At 39.0% G+C, this 18057-nt stretch overlaps 1 protein-coding gene across 7 annotated transcripts in view; it reads right to left on the bottom strand.

The window, feature by feature from the left end:
• ITCH (itchy E3 ubiquitin protein ligase) overlaps window positions 1-18057 on the bottom strand; it is a 118133-nt gene that overhangs the window by 28435 nt on the left and 71641 nt on the right. For 6 of the 7 annotated variants that reach the window (XM_006089423.2, XM_006089425.2, XM_006089424.2 and 3 more), the window contains 3 exons: window positions 11242-11311; window positions 4226-4310; window positions 848-976 (listed from right to left, as the gene is read on the bottom strand). In XM_006089423.2, coding sequence (XP_006089485.1) covers window positions 848-976; window positions 4226-4310; window positions 11242-11311 — 284 coding nt within the window. Of the gene's footprint in view, window positions 1-847; window positions 977-4225; window positions 4311-11241; window positions 11312-13756; window positions 13802-18057 lie in introns of those variants that run through there. The other variant, XM_023754396.1, reaches the window with a different exon arrangement.

Below are 18057 nucleotides of genomic sequence, written 5' to 3'. Positions count from 1 at the left end.
AAAATTAGCATTTGATCCTGCAACTTCACTTATCTGTATATACACAAGTAAGGATTCGAACAGATATCTATACCTTCATGTTCATAATAGCATTATTCACAACAGGCAAAAGGTGGAAACAACCCAAATGTCCATGAATAGGTGTATAAACAAAAAGTGGTACATACATAGACAGAAATATTATTCAGCTTAAAAAGAAAAGAAATTCTGATACAAGCTACAACATAAATAAATCTTGGAGACATGATGCTAAGTGAAATAAGTACCAGAAAACAAATATTGTCTGACTCCATTTCTATGAGCAGTCAAATTCATAAAGACAGAAAGTAGAACAGTAGCTGAGGGAGGAGGATTGGAGAGTTATTGTTTAATGTGAATGTCCTTAATGCTATTAAACTGTACACTTAAAATGGTAAACTTTGTTATGTATGTATTACCATAATAATTAAAAAAAAAACCTAAATAAAACATATTAAGCAAATGAACAAAACAGTTACTTTTCAAAAATGAAAAAGAAAAACAAAGCTAAGGGAACTTTTAAGTTAAAAATAATAGAAATAAAGAAAATAAGCATCAGAAATCAGGGATTAATTGGTGAGCAGTACTATACTGATCATTTCTGAATAGTCTCATTTATTGCTATGTGCAAAGATGGCAACAATATGAAAAGTCTATAGCAGAAAATATTCAAGAGGGTAATAGAAATACAAAATACTTAGTGAACACAAACCTATGGGCAGACCAACTCAAGAAATGGTAAGAACTGCACTTTTTGCTAATTCAGATCTTTTACATCAAAATCTTGGGATCAGTTTTTCTTTTAATCTACAATGTTTAGAAAACTTACAGGGCAGATTTTCCAGTGCGGGGATCTATATAGGTGGTTGTTCTTCTATTGTGGTCCACAAAATATGGAATTCCATCCACTGTGAATCTCATTTCCCAGCCTTCAGGTAAGGGCTTTTCATTTAATTGACTGAAGAACATAGGAAAAAATATAAACAAACAAAAAATGTTAAAGAGTTGCTTGTTTGCCAAATACAGAAACTAAAAACACACATAAATGCAGTAGGAATCTTCTAGAAAACCATTTAGTCCAGTATACCCAGTTGTTTACTAGACCTGTTTACCTATATCCTCTTTATCCTATAAAGCATGTGAACATGTCAACAGATCCATCAACCACCACTCAGTCTTCTCTTACCTACTTGACTTGTATTTCCCATCTACCTAACAACCCATCTAAACACCCCATGGTAACCAAGTTCTGCCTATTCTGCCTTAGATGTCTTCATGTTTGTCACTATTTTCAATCCCCTGCACCATCCTTACTCTGGCTTTATTCATCTCTCTTAAACTTTCACAACAGCCACCTAACTGGTTTTTCCTGCCTCTAGTCTCACTCTGGTCCTCCACTCATTTATTTCATATTGCTGACAGAGCACTAAAATAGAGATCTTATCAAATCAGTTCTCTCCTTAAGGTGATATCACTGTTCACCACTACCAACGATCTAAACCGGATGTGAGGATGACGTGGCTACAACATTTGTCACCCCATGGACAGGAGTTGAAGGCATTTAAGCCCACTGTTTTACAAAGCCACTGTTGGAGACAGGTACGTCATTTTCCTTAAGTATACTTTGGAAGAACAAAAGGCTGAGAACATTGCACAGAACAGTATTTTTTAAACTATGTCAAGAGGTTCAGAACATTTAGCTGTATTCACAGAACTGAGTGCAATGTCAGATAAAACAGACTACCAAAATTTTAAAAAAGGTAACACTTCTCATTTGTTGTAATTGTATTTGCAAGACAGACTTAGTAACAAGTTGTTGTCTCAAAAACAAAACAAATGGAATAGAACTGGGTTATCCGTATTAAAATAGGATTCTAACTTTAGTTCTGAAACGTTAAAGGAAAAGGGGGAACAAAAAAATGGTAGCAAATTACAGTAAGGTGACATGGTCTATTCTATCCTTAGAGATAGACAGAATTTTAAAGAGGAGTCAGAAGTGCTACTTTTTAAATTCTTCCTTTTTGGGAAATTAAAAATATTTTAGTTGAATACCACAACTCCATTTAAAAAAAAAGTTGTGATTTGTTGGTACCCAGAAATTTAAAGCATGCCTTTAGAACAGCAGTTCTTAAAACTTTGAGCCATGAATGTATTAAGTGAAGAATTAATCAGACCTAAACAAATAGCCTTTGCCTGGGCTACTGGGAGCTTGTTTGCAGGCCTCTGGAATGTCCTGCCTGTCAGGAGTATCTTTGCTTGGAGGCTTTGAACACTCAGACAGTTAACAATGTATTTTCTGGTGGAGACTTTGGAATATTCCACGTAAGTTCTGATCTCTGGCATAACTGAAAACTAAAGGTTTTAGCCCAAACTCTGGGAAAGGCCTGGTGAGTAAAGGTTAGCCACATAGGCAGTACACGATGGAGCCTTAATAAAAATTCTGGACACCAGAGACTCAGATGAGATTCCATGCTTAACAACACTCCACACATACTGTTTCACATTAATTCTGGGTGTTTGGAACCCTCTCAGATTCTTCTCTTTTCATCTCTTCCTTCTGTTAGGTCTAATTTGTATCCTTTTCCTGTAATAAACGTGACTGACTACAAGAGGCTACAGTGAGTTCAAGTCTCTCTGAGTAATCAAACCTGAAAAGTGATAGTGGGGACTTCCAAATTTGTAGCCAGTTGGTCCCAGCTTATGGCTAATGTCTGAAGTGAGGGCAATCATGTGGAGACTGTGCTCTCTGACGGTATACCTTGCCAAATTTCTTGCAGAATGGAATCCTTCTGGCAGTCTGCTAAATGCATAGTATTAAATATTGCTAAAGGCTGAATTATGTACCCTCTGCAAATTCTTATGTTAAAGTCCTAACCCTCAATACCTCAGAATGCGACCTCATTTGTAAATCACTGCAGATGTACTTAATTCAAATGAAAATGGTGGGCCACTAATCGATTATGACTAGTAGCCTTATAAAAAGGGAAAATCTGAACAGAGCGAGTGCCATTTCAAAACTGTAGTTATGCTGCCACAAGCCAAGGAACCACCAGAAACTAAGAGAGAGGCCTGGAGCAGGCCCTTCCCTACCACCTTTAGAAGGGTAGCCTTCGCAACACCTTGATCTTGTAGCTCCTCAACTATGAAACAAATTTCTGTTGTTTAAGCCACAAGTACTTTGTATAGGCAGCCTTAGCCAATTAATACACACACCATTACATAATGTTACAAAGAAAAGCAATTCTATATACATAGTCATTAAACAGCAAAAAGACAAACTTATAATAGTAATGTAACTCTTATTAATATACTAGAGGCCTGATGCATGAAATTCATGCAAGAGTAGGTCTTCACAGCCCTGGCTGCCTTGGCCCTCGCGGCCCGCTCCCTGCACACTGGTCGCCTGGAAGGTCATTCAGCCGTCAGGTCTAATTAGCATATTAGCTCTTTATTATATAGAATTAACTAGCTAATTATTGTAATGATGTATGTAAACAATATTTTGATATATCTGCAACAACTGCAGAATGATGATCTCTACTGGGGGCAAAGTCCTAGGCCAGCCGTGGGCAAACTACGGCCCGCGGGCCGGATCCGGCCCGTTTGAAATGAATAAAACTAAAAAAAAAAAAAAAGACCATACCCTTTTATGTAATGATGTTTACTTTGAATTTATATTAGTTCACACAAACACTCCATCCATGCTTTTGTTCCGGCCCTCCGGTCCAGTTTAAGAACCCATTGTGGCCCTCGAGTCAAAAAGTTTGCCCACCCCTGTCCTAGGCATTGCTAATTCTACTCTGGTTGTACCTTACAATCACAATGGAAATTCAGATAAAGGTTAATGAAACTGAATGTTTAATTTTTTTCTCCCTAAGTCACAAGCTCCCTGAATTTTATCTAGTGGATCCCAGGTTGCAAAACCCTGCTTTAGAGTTACTTATCTGGTCTTACTAATAATAAACAGGTTTTTTTGAATACTTAAATGTATTGGCACAAGCCAGTGATTTTTTCCCCCCTATACTCTCAAGAAATCCACATCCATTATATTAAATAGTTTAATTTTTTTCTCTTTATAAGATATGTGAATGAGTAATGTTTAAGGCCTCTGTGGAAAGAATATGTAACTGATCCTTTTCCTAACTGAATCAGAAACAGGGTACAATCTTTAAGAGTTACTTATAAACCAGTAAACGAAAGTTCTTACCCTTGACTTCTGGGGTCTTCCCATTGTGTAATACGAGTGTTGTGGTTGACAAAATATACTCTACCATTGCCGTCTGTTCTCTTTTCTTAAATTAAACAAACAAACAAAGCAAAGCATTAGAGCTGGCATAGTCTTCTTCGCTAAACTAAAATAATAAAATGAGCTGAATTTGCCCATTTCTCATTATACTGTTGATTTTGTAGTTTTTAAATCACAACTTTAAAAGGTTTATTATTTCACTAATAAATTTATATATACTAAAGTTATAAAAATATGATTACATCCTAGAAGCTAAACATACTTAATTCACAATGTCCTGCTCAAAGAATCTTTCTGCTCAATCCAACTAACAACAGCACTATTAATTAACCATTTAACTTTTCAGAGATGACTTCATTTATCCTTAAAGTCTCATTGGGTAAGTGATTTTAGTTTATTTTGAAAAAAACTCAGTTATTTGCCCAAGATCTCAGAATTAAGTGGCAGTGACAGGATGGAAACTCAGGCCTTCATTTGGGCATTTCCCCCCCTCCCCCCATACTATACCATCTCATTTCTTAAAACATAATGGGGATAATATAACTTGTTTGTTACATGTTTGGCATTATTCAACTAGGAAAGACATTGTTTCAAAATATGTCCTATTCCTTAATATACCCAGCTCCCAAATCCTAAATATCTATAGTAACTTCCTGCACAAGGGCTGGGCAGCAGGGCTCAGTTCTTTAATTACTGCGTCTGAAGTTGCTGCTTGTCTTCCTCCCCCTGCCCCTTGCTTTAGGATTCTCCTTGTTTTCTTGTTCCCGTTCTAGAAATATTCCCTGCTTCCCTGAGCTCTCATTAAGGTCGAGAAGACATGTGGAGTTATTTCCTCCTTTATTAACCAGATAGTTTTGAAATTTTAATATTAATACTGTTCTGAACTATTCACACTTCTGTGCTCCATTACCAATTAATTCTTCAAAAGATAGGTCACTTCTTGTATCTGAATTTTTAAATTTGGCCAAGATGTCTCAAAATAAATAACTGAAGTATTACAGAGTATACATTCCATTCCAACTTTATGAAAAACATTTTCTAAAAATTAGCAATTTTCAAATGAAATTTTGAATTTAATTCCATGCTAAGAAGTCAAATTTTATCTCCTGTAGTTAAAAAAGTTGTACCTATTTTTATTTGTTTCCTTATTTTTTTAAACTATATTTTTATTGCCCTAGCTGGTTTGGCAAAATGGTTAGAGCATCGGCCTTGGGACTGAAGGGACCTAGGTTTGAGTCGGTCAAGGGCACGTACCTCAGTTGCAGGCTTGATCCCCATCCCCGGTCAGGGTTTGTGTGTGAAGTAACCAATCAATGTGTCTCTCTCACATCAATGTTTCTCTCTCTTCTCTGTCTCTCCCCCTCCCTTCCATGCTCTCTAAAAATCAATGGGAAAATACTCTCAGGCAAGGATTAACAAGTATATATTACTGATTTCAGAAAGGAAGGGAGAGGGAGAGCTAGAAACATCAATGATGAGAGAATCACTGACCAGATGCCTCCTGCATGCCCCCTACTGGGGGGATCAAGCCGGCAACCCTGACTGGGTGAACCATGAGTTCCTGGTTCATAGGTTGACACTCAACCACTAAGCAACACAAGCCAGGCTGTATTTATTTTTAAAATAACATTTATTTAGAGCCTTTGGATCTTTCTCTAAGCAAAGTATTGCAAGATGAGTCTTAGGCCAAATTATATAGCCTTGTCAAGTTAATATTTGTTGTTGTTTTTTTAAAATATATTTTTATTGATTTCAGAGAGGAAGGGCGAGGGGAGCGATATAAACATCAATGATGAAAGAGAATCAATGATTGGATGCCTCCTGCACACCCCTACTGGGGATCGAGCCCGTAACCCCGGCATGTGCCCTTGACAGGAATTGAACCCAGGACCCTTTAGTCCCCAGGCCGTCGCTCTATCCACTGAGTCAAACCAGCTAGGGCAAGTAAATATTTGTTAACTTTTAACAGTATCTCTAGCACTGCTTCCATGATTTCATGTAGCAGTGATGATATGGGGGGTTAGAAGGGGCATATTTTTCAGTATCATGAACCCACTCCTGACATATCAGTACTTTCTTCTTTTTTTAAAAAAATGTATTTTTATTGATTTCAGAGGGGAAGGGAGAGGAAGAGAGATAAAAACATCAACAATAAGAGAGAATCTTTGATTGGCTACCTCTTGTATGCCCCCTACTGGGGATCGAGCCCGCAATCCGGGCATGTGCCCTTGACTGGAATCGAACCTGGGACCCTTCATTCCACAGGTCGATGCTCTATCCCCTGAGCCAAACCAGCTAGGGCCATATCAGTACTTTCTATTAGCTGAGACTAAAATGGAAACAGAACTCCAGGTGTGTATGATATACAGAAAAATGGGACTCTGCATCTTGTGACAAAAGGAATATTAACACTGGTTTCGCTGATCATGGCATCTTGAGTGTGGAAACATGTAATCAACTTTAAGATTGATTCTGAGGCAAAAAGAAGCACCCACTTACTACAGCTGGCTAAAGGCAACAAAGTAAGTTCATGTTCTTGGCAGTCACATTAAATTTTAAAAATTAAAATATATTTGCAGAATCTATAAATTTCTTGATTCCAAAGAATTTTGCAGAGTAATATTTTTCATCTAAAAGTAATATCCTAAGCATATATTCATCTTTTATCTGCCATGTAAGTTCAGATTTTAGGACGAGAGATTTTCTCTTCAAAAGCAAACATGAGGGGGAGAGAGCAACCAAAGGACTTGTATGCATGCATATAAGCATAACCAATGGACACAGACACCAGGGGGGTGAGGGCATAGGGGGGTGGAGGTAAGGACACATATGTAATACTTTAATCAAGAAAGAAAATTAAAGGATAAATGCAAGTATCAAAAAAAAAGCAAACATGAGGCAAGATAAAGTTAATAGAAAACGTATTTTCTATTATGTTCTAAGTATATACTGCTGATATAAGCATTTTTTAGAAGAGGCTGTGAAAAACAAAATTTCAAAGGTGGATGGATGTACTTGCAAATTGAAGGCTCATCTGTTCAATGAGAGGAAGAACTGTGGCTGTAGAACTGATTTCTTACTTTGTTGAAAAATCACATGATAAACAATACTGAAATTACTGAACATCAAATCTGAATGCACATCAGAACACTTCCTGACTTGATGAATAAAACAGTAAAAAGGAGAAGCTTCTTCTTGTTCTATGTATTCTTTCATGGCAACTCTCAAAATAAATAAATATCTTTATACTTGAAGGGTAAACCCAGCTATATAAAAAGGCCTGTTAGACTACATTTTTTGAACCAAAAGACTCCTTAGCCAAAACCGGTTTGGCTCGGTGGATAGAGCGTCGGCCTGCGGACTGAATGTTTCCAGGTTCGATTCCGGTCAAGGGCATGTACCTGGGTTGCGGGCACATCCCCAGTATGTGCAAGAGGCAGCTGATCGATGTTTCTCTCTCATCGATGTTTCTAACTCTCTCTCTCCCTTCCTCTCTGTAAAAAATCAATAAAACATTTAAAAAAAAAAAAAAAGACTCCTTAACCAAAACTATTCATTATCCAGCCTTTATAGTTTGCATGTGCTAAGAAAATCTTTTAAGACAATAATGTCTGTCCTAGCATTTAAAAGTCTGAAAAGGTGAGGAAATTAGATTTAAATATATATGGTGTCACAAAAATAAGGCTGTCAATTTCATAACGTAAACACAGAATATAAACTGGGATTTTATTTCCTGGGTCAATCCTGAGGATGTCATGTGGATCTCATCTGTCACAGTACCAGTGTTGTCACTGGGTCCACAAATAAGGCATATGCCTCCAAAGCAGACAGTCATAAGCAGTGCTTAGTCTGAGTAACAGAATGATCATGAACTCATTTAGGAAGGGGAGCACACTTCAATTTCAAGGACTGTGACACCTAAAAATAAGCAGAATGTATGTAAAACAAACAAGGTAACATTCTTATAACCTGGATAAGCTGGGACTGGGTGTTTAGAGGAAGTATTTTAGGGAGATGATGGCTAAAGTAAAAATAAGAAAGATTCTGATGATGAGGATTATGATAAATACATAAGGCAAGACCAGCTGCAGGAAAAGCTTTTTGAATAAAGGCAACAATGACTGTAATTCATGCTGCTATGAAGAAGCAGCAATTTTTCTTGCAGCTGCTCTGGAGGAGTAAAATGGTGTTTCTGACAAAAGCCATTGGATCATGGTTTTTCTGTAATAAAATTAAAAGGATAAATACATATATCCTTTCAGTGCTTCAATTTCTCCTTTGCAACACAACATAGACAAACTCAAGAAATAAAGCGTTTCTTTAATTCATACACAATCCATCCATCTGGGAATGCAATCTGACAGATCTTATTCAATATGCCTGATAAGGGCAACATCCCCTCTTCTAAAGTACCTTCATATCAACCATACAGTGTCCATACACCGAGGCTCCAACAGAGCCAAAAGACTCCTTAACAGTAACTACCCGGCTTTGGTGAAGACAGAAACTTACAATTTTCACATGTTCAGATTTTATTTCAAGCTGGTAACAATACAGTTATAAGTATGAACAATTATATTTTTTGATTCTCAGGAGCATTAAGGATAAATAACTGCTTAAGAGCAATGGGTTTTCTCAAAGGCAGGCTTATATTATACAGCTAGTATCATTTTTATTGACACATGAATTTTTTTCCTCCATCCCTCGGTAATGTAATGCTAAAGCAATCTATGTTAGGGACCAATGCTTCCCAATAAGACTATCTAGAAATATCACTTTCTGAAGTTACCAAAATATTCTGAAATATCTACAGCTCTGTTTCCATAACAAGCTTTTCTTTGCTGTTTTCCACTTTCTATATCCTCTTTGGCTTCTGTGAAAAATTGTTTCTACACCGCCATATAATACCTTCTGGAAAATTGCTACAGTGTTATGACATATAACACTATAAAACAGAATGTGGTGTATTAACAAAGTTTTAATAATGAAGTACCAAATGTACTCAGTAACAGAGCATGCTCATGTGATGTGCTCGATGGTATACAACACAAAGTCACCATCCTTACATGTGCCCCTTCCACTGTTTTTACAGGTAACATCAACTCAACCACACTCTGAACTGTCTTGGAGGCATCCATGTGATAAAAATATTATTTTTTAGGTTTTTTCTTTTGAAATATTATTCACAAGATGTGGCAAAAGTCATTCAAAGAGCTGTAACCGGTTTGGCTCAGTGGATAGAGTGTTGGCCTGCGGACTGAAAGGTCCCAGGTTCGATACCGGTCAAGGACATGTACCTTGGTTGCAGGCACATCCCCAGTAGGGGGTGTGCAGGAGGCAGCTGATCGATGTTTCTAACTCTCTATCCCTCTCTCTTCCTCTCTGTAAAAAATCAATAAAATATATTTTTTTTAAAAAAGTCATTCAAAGAATCTCATAAACCTTCAACCAGTTTCTCCCAATGGTGACACCTTATATAGCTACTAGAGGCCCGGTGCATCAATTCATGCACCAGTGGGGCCCTCTCGGCCTGGCCTGTGGGATCAGGCCAAAACTAGCTCTCCAACATTCTCTAAGGCAGTGGTTCTCAACCTATGGGTCATGACCCCTGAAAATACATCCTGCATATCAGATATTTACATTACGATTCATACCAGTAGCAAAATTACAGTTATGAAGTAGCAATGAAAATAATTTTATGGTTGGGGGTCACCACAACATGAGGAACTGTATTAAAGGGTCACAGCATTAGGAAGGTTGAGAACCACTGCCGGGCCTAAGGGGTCCCGGATTACTAGCTGGGCACAGGCCAGGCCGAGGGACCCCACTGGTGCACAATCGGGGCCGGGGAGGGACGCTGGTGGTTGGCCAGCCGGGGAGGGACCGCGGGAGGGCTCCAGGGCATGTCCAGCCCCTCTGGCTCAGTCCCAATCGGCCAGACCCCAGCAGCAAGCTAACCTACTGGTCAGAGCATCTGCCCCATGGTGATCAGTGCACATCATAGTGAGCGATTGAGCAGCATTAGCATATTACGCTTTGATTGGTTGAATGGACGACCGGACACTTATCATATTAGGCTTTTATTACATAGCATAGTACAATATCAAAATCAAGACACTGACAATGGTAAATTACTATTAACTACAGATTTTATTTAATTTTCATCAATTTTTAAAGTTGAATTCATTTATGTGAATGTATAGTTTTATTTACTTTTATCCCATGTACAGATTTGTGTAATCACCACCATGGTCAAAATACACAACTCTATGCCCAGCAGGTGTGTCTCAATGGTTGACTGGTAACATATGAGCCAAAAGGTCATGATTCAATTCCCAGTCAGGGCACAAGCCTGGGTTGCAAGCTTGATCCCCAGTAGGGGCTGTGTAGGAGGCAGCCATTTGATGATTCTCTTCTCTCATCATTGGTATTTCTATCTCTCTCTCCCTTTATCTCTCTGAAATCAATAAAAATATATTAAAAAGCAAACAAACAAAAAGAACTCTTCCACCACTACATAAGAACCACTTAAGTTACCTCCTGTATTTGTACAGTTATCTTTGGATCTTTCTTCTGGTACCTATTAATGTGTTTTGCATCTCTAAAGTTACGGCATTTTGAGAGTGTTATGTAAATTGAACCATACAGTACATAATCTTTTGAGATTGACTTTTCACTAAGCATTATGCCCTTGAGGTCCATCAGATTGCTATATGTAATAATCCATTTATTTTTATAGCTGAGCAAAATATTTTTAACTTTAAAGGAATAAAATAATTCTAAATTCCAATAAAAGTTTACTATAATAAAAGGTCAACTTAGAATTTTGGAGAAATTTAATGCCTACTTGGCACTCTAAATTAAACCAACACACCCCAAAATATTCTCAGATATTAATTCAAGCAAGAGCAAGATATCATCCACAAATATCTGAGTTTTAAAAAGACTAAATTCAACAAAAAATGTATGTAACTTACCCCATCCAGGTGGCAGGGGACCAAGAGGATCAAATTCTTTATTTTGTGTTGTTGCAAACAAATCTTGATTCTAAAGAGAACAACAAAAAGGGTGAAATATTGGACTTGGACAACTTGAGAGCAACCTTGTAAGTTCTGATATGCTTTTCCTGGCCTTGTGCAACATAACACACTCTAACAGAGTTCACATCTTAGAGAAGTGTCACATGATCATGGATAAATGCCAATACACTTTGGTGGAGAAAAAAAAAATTCGTGCAAACAATATTTAATGTTTCAAATTATTTGAAAATCAAATATTACAACTGCATAATCCTCATTCTCTCCCCCCCATGACCACTTTTTCCTTCTTAGCTACAAATCAGTAAGTTAAAAAAATACTTGTGAGTAAGCAACAGTTTATTCTTGTATTATTATTTATTAATTATTGTATTAACTGTAAACCAATTTTTGCCGTACTTGTGTATAACCCCCCAAAATCATTTATAAATAACAGTACTGAGTCAACAGAGAAATGAAAAAAATCTCGTATTTTTTTTCTCTATAAAGTTGCATATTTTTAATATATACTGTGTCAAATTAAAGTGCATATTGTAATCACTAAATCAACCACCAAAATGACAACAACAAAAACCACAAAGAAACATAACTAAAATGTCAAGAGCCATAAAGATAAAGTCATTAGAGGAGATAAAATTAAATGATACAAAATACTTGATTCAATCAGTCAGGAAAGGATAAATACAAGTGGCAAATAAAAGCCAAATACCAAGATGACAGATTCAACACAAATACATAGAAATTTATAGTAAATGTTGATGAAATAAACTTTCCAATTAAAAAAGCAGAGATTATCAGACTTGATAAGAAAGCAAGAAGCAACTAGTACATGTTGTTTAAAATTACTAGTCGAGCCCAGTTGGTGTGGTTGAGCATTGACCCATAAACCAGGAGGTCACGGTTCAATCTGCGGTCATGGCACATGCCTGGGGTGCAGGCTCAATCCCCAGTAGAGGGCATGCAGGAGGCAGACAACCAATGATTCTCTTTCATCAAAAAATCTTGTATTTCTAACTCAAAAAGAAAGGATCACATACAGAACATAGTATATACAAAGAACTGTGGGAAGAGAATCAGTGGAGCAAGAATAGGTGGTCAAATGACTAAAAGGAAAGAATTCCAGTTGAAAGGAGTTAACAAGCCTAGAACTACATACAAGACTTAATCAGCCCTAACAGGTTTGGCTCAATGGGTATAGTGTTGGCCTACAGACCGAAGGGTCCCGGGTTTGATTCCGGTCAAGGGCACATACCTTGGGTTGTAGACTCCTCCCTGGCCCAGGCCCTGGTCAGGGTTCCTGCAAGAGGCAACCAATCAATGTGTTTCTCCCACATCTATATTTCTCTCTGTCTTTCCCTCTCTCCTCCAATCTTTCTAAAAATCAATGGAAAAATATCCTCGGGTTAAAAGAAAAAAAAAAAAAGACGTAATCTGTCATCATTTCACCCATGTACTGTATTTTAGTATGCCTTTCTAAAATGTGTAAACAGTCCTAGCTGGTTTAGCTCAGCAGATAGAATGTCAGCTTGCGGACTGAAGGGTCCTGGTTTCGAATCCGGTCAAGGGTTGCTGCCTTGATCCCTAGTAGGGGCTATGCAGGAGGCAGCCAATCAATGATTCTCTCTCATCATTGATGTTTCTATCTCTCTCTCTCTCCCTTCCTCTCTGAAATAAAAAAATGTATTAAAAAAATAAAATAAAATGTGTAAACATATTCTTACATAACCACAATACCTTTACCACACTCAGCAAAATCAATGTTAATTGTATCACCTAGTACTCAATCCTTCATCAAATGCAGGATTGCTTATTTGTTCAAATCAGATGCAAAGTCATCACATTACATTTGGTTGATTCTTTGTCTCAATCTACAGTAGGTTCCCCCAATTGTTTTTTCCCATGTCACTGACTTATTGCAGAAACTGAGTTAACCGATTTAAAGTTTTAAAGCTTGTAAGAGAGATACCCGTTTCCGATATAACAGCTCTTGGAAGATAGACCTGTCAAGAACTGGTCTTGAGGGGACTGGGGGGAAAAAATTAAAAAAAAAAAAAAAAAAGAACTGGTCTTGCTCTTCTTGCTAGATGCAATAATAAAAAGGAGTAAGAGTAGGGAGGCCAGGAAGAAACACTATAAAAGAACTGAACCCTGATTATAGAACATGTCTGAAAAGTTTGGCATATGAAAAACTGTTTTGATTATTTTCTAATACCCAACCCTATCCCTCTGACTCTCCCTGGACAGATAAGCTGTGAAGCCATGGGCCAGGAGCTATCACAGTGTTACATCATCAACATATACATTCTGAGGTTAAAAATGCTCATATATGTGTCTACTGCCCTGTAACCAGGGTCAGACAAAGGCAAATTCATATGCCCAATAACTAGACTTTCTCAGCAACACCCCATGACCCCATAACTTTTTATGTAGTTGGTATTAAGAATATTCAATTCACCCTGGCCGGTGTGGCTCGGTTGAGTGTCATCCCATGTGCCGAAAGGTCACCAGTTCCATTCCCAGTCAAGGCACATGCCCGGGTTGTAGGCTTGATCCTCAGTAGGGGGCATCCAAGAAGCAGCCTATCTATGTTTCTCTCTCATCAATGTTTCTATCTTACTCTCTTCCCCACCCCTATCTCTCTCTATAAAATCAATTTTAAAGGTACTGAAAAAAAAAAGGAATGTTAAATTCATTCAATTCAGTTCATGTCCCTGGCTAAGTTAAGGAAAACTAAAATAAGTTCTTTATGATTTAAAACCATTCTATGACAAGACATTCTATAGCAAGAGCAAAAAGTAAGAATTTCAGAAAATTAGTCAAATTATTTTGAATAGGAGAAAAGAAAAACAAACAAAAAAAATCATGGATATTGAGTAAAAGCTACAATTGAAGCAAAGTTCCAAAGACTTTGAGAATCAAATTGGTCAGGTTTAAAATGAAACCATATACTGTAGGTGCTCCAGAAATTTGCTCATTTGCCTTTAATAGAATGTTTAAAAAGATTATGCACTGTAAAAGTGAGACAGAAGGTACATTTACAATTGTGAATATGAGGGAAAGAAAACATGAAAACTAATACTTGTAAGCATATAGTATGTGCCCAAAACAAGAAAACTTATTTTACAGAATCCTCAAGAAAACCCCCTGAAGTAATTATAGGTATGTTATAAAGTAACTAATGGCCCGGTGCATGGATTCGCACACATTGAAAGGAAATTAATTAGAAGAAATATTTTTATATCGCTATTTGCCCTTTCTCTATAATAGAAGTGTCAACCAAATTCACGATCGACAATGACAGATCAAAACACACGCATGCGTTTGGCGCCAGCGAGAGCTTTATATGTATTGTGCATGCACAAGTCAACTTAGACTTTTATATATATAGAATAAACTTGTTTAGTTAGACCTGCTTTCTGATGTAGCTAAACATTTTCCAGCCCAGTGAAGCACCTCAACTTCTCTTTCAGTTAATTGTCAGCAACACAGCAGTAAATATCAACATGAAGCAGATTATTATTGTAGATTACGCAGGGAGAACAAAGGGTAAAATATTTAACTGCAGCAGTATTTGACCATATTCTGCACAGTGAGAAAACCTGAAGTCATTTTTAAGGTCTACCATTTCTTACTTCTTTTTAGTCGGGTCAAGTTTCTAAGCTTTCTAAATCTCTGTTTTCCGGCTAATAAAAAGAAAATAGGATTCTACCGAGTCTCCTATCTACCTACTCCAGGACTTCTGTGAGGATCAAATGAGATGAGGCATGGGAAAACACTTCACAGACATTTGGTTAAAGTGTAAAATGTTTCCACCTAGCTATAAAGCAAGTTGTGTTCCTGGGCTGAAGAAACTCCAAGGAAGCTAGTTGTCGCTAGGGAGAGGAAGCCAGGCGTTGCTATGTGATGTCATTACCCGGCACCCACAGCAACCGTTTCCAGGCTGGGCTGTGGGCTGCATTTTGTGTCATGGGGTCTTGGCAGCGTTGTTAATGATTTGGTGGGCTGTCGCTCCAGGGTGGTGGCAGGGCCTGTGTCCCACTTGGGGGAAGCCAAATTTCCTTTGTGGATATCATGGCAGCTCCTGCGTTGAGCGTCTGTCCCCTGCTGGTCAGACACTTAGCATATTAGCCTTTTATATTTATACTAGAGGCCAGGTGCACAAAAATTTGTGCACTGGGTGGGGGGCCCTCAGACCAGCCTGTGCCCTCTCACAGTCTGGGACCCCTCGGGGGATGACCACCTGCTCGCTTAGGCCTGCTACCCGGGGGATTGGGCCTAAGCTGGCAATCAGACATCCCTCTGGCAGCCTGGCAGCCCTCGGGGGATGTCCACTTACCAGCGGGGAGCAGACCTAAGCTGCAGTCGGACATCCTTAGCGCTGCTGAGGAGGCAGGAGAGGCTCCCACCACCACCACTGTACTGGCAGCCATCAGCCTGGCTTGTGGCTGAGCAGAGCTCCCCCATGTGGGAGCGCACTGACCACCAGAGGGCAGCTCCTGCATTGAGCGTCTGCCCACTGGTGGTCAGTGTGTGTCATAGTGACCAGTCATTCCCAGTCTTTCTGCTGTTAGGGTCAGTTTGCATATTACCTTTTTACTATATAGGATAGAAGCCTGGTGCACGGGTGGGGACCCGCTGGTTTGCCCTGAAGGGTGTCCCGGATCAGGGTGGGGGTCCCCACTGGGGTGCCTGGCCAGCCTGGGTGAGGGGCTGATGGCTGTTTGCAGCTGGTCACACCCCTTTCAGGGTGGGGATCCCCACTGGGGTGCCTGGCCAGTCTGGGTGAGGGGTTAAGGGCTGTTTTTAGGCCGGCCAGCAACTGAAGCTCCCAGCCTCTCCTTTTTTTCTTTTTTTTTTTTATTCTGGGATTTATTTACCTTCTATAATTGAAACTTTGTTGCCATCACTGGCGCTCCCAGCTCTGAGGCCGCAGCTGGCTGAAAGCAGGTATCTGGGGTTTGTTTAGCTTCTATAATTGAAACTTTGTTGCTTTTGGAGCTGTTGCTTTCAGAGCTCAGAGCCAGGCCGCGGCAGGCAGGGAACCTTGGCTTCCTCCATCACTGGAGCAAGCAAGCCTCCTGCTCGCTTCAGCTGCGTGGCTGCTGGCTGCCATCTTTGTTGGCAGTTAATTTGCATATCTTGCTAATTAGCCAATGGGAAGTGTAGCATAGATACGGTTAATTACCCTTTTTGTCTTTTATTATATAGGATACAGATGATGCTTGATAAGGTTAGTTAACTTACTCAAAATCATATAGAGAAAGTGTGGAACCAAGATTTGAACCCAGATGTGTCTGACTCCAAAATCCATGCTCTATCCACTGGACACCCATGTGGAAACTAGCTTTTTAGAAGGCAGAAAAGCTAGTCATTAAAACCTAGAAGAAATTTGTCCAGGTGTACCAAAGCTGATTATAATTTAGAAAGAAAAGAAAATGTAAAACAACATAGAAAAAAAAAAGGGTAAGGTAGACAAGAGATAAAAATTGATAGTGATAGCTATCTACAGAAGTTGGCAGGAAAAATAATTGTGTAAAAAAAGTAATCCTATATAGTAACACCCTAATATGCAAGTCGACCAAACAGCGGAATGACTGGCCACTATGATGTGCACTGCCCACCAAGAGGGAGGCAACTGGTGGTGGCGATTGGGGGGCAGGGCCAACCAGTGGGCAGCGCCAGGCCGCAAGCCAAGGTGGCTGCCAGCGGGGGCACCCCCGATCACCCCGCCTGCCAATCGCCCTGCAGAGGGAGGCGATGGGCAGCAGTGGCAGGGGGCGGAGCTGGTGAACAGGTGGCGCCAGGCTGCCAGCCAAGGCAGGTGCCAGCCGGGGGTCCTCCGATCGCCCCCCCACCCACTGGTCACCCCACAGATCAGCCCTGATCGCCAGCCAGGCCTAGGGACCCTACCGTATACATTGGGAACAGTCTCAGATTTAAAAATTAAAACCTGGCAAGGCTACTCTAACACTGAATAAATAGGATGATGCAGTGATGACATGCATGAACTATGACTTGCACATTTTATGGTCAGCCCTGATTCTGACACTTATAACTGTGTGACAAAGCCAATTACTTAACTTCTCTCTGCTTCAGTTTTTCCACCCATAAGATGGGGATTCGAGCCTGCAACCCGGGCATGTGCCCTTGACCAGTATCGAACCCAGGACCCTTCAGTCTGCAGGCCGACACTTTATCAACCGAGCCAAACCGTATAGGACCAAAAAGGAAATTTTTTATACCAAAGATAATTTGGTTTTGAAGGCAGAATAATATTATTTAACACAATCCAATAAAAAAGCAAATTTCTGTAGCTTCCCAAAACATCAAATAATTTATCAGGTATACTTTACCTTTATACATTGCAAAGTGATTAAATTCTATCATTAGTTTTGTACAACCACTCAAGAGTCAGGTGTTCTTAGATTCAAGCCTTCAAATGTTCTGCTAAGTTAGGTAGTACTAAATTTAGAACTGTTTTAATTATTTTCAAATTGTTTTGGTTTATTTTTACTATTCTTTTGTCCATGGCTTTTAAGTTGTCCTAACATCTTTTTTTTTTTTGACATTAACAAAATAAAGGAGGTTGAACTTCAGGAAATTTCAAATAGGAAAGAACAAATCAGATACACAGAATGGTTGAGATAAGGTCTCAAAATAATATCAACAGCAACAACTAGGTTGCCAACTTACTTACAACTTCCTTCTAATTAGTGCTTTACATTTCCTATTCAGGAAAAGGTTAAAAACCAAATA

Source organism: Myotis lucifugus, unplaced genomic scaffold, assembly GCF_000147115.1.
Source record: "Myotis lucifugus unplaced genomic scaffold, Myoluc2.0 scaffold_60, whole genome shotgun sequence".
Lineage (NCBI taxonomy): Eukaryota > Metazoa > Chordata > Mammalia > Chiroptera > Vespertilionidae > Myotis > Myotis lucifugus.
The sequence above is the reverse complement of the archived record's forward strand: the minus strand, read 5'-3'. Positions and strand labels throughout refer to the sequence as shown.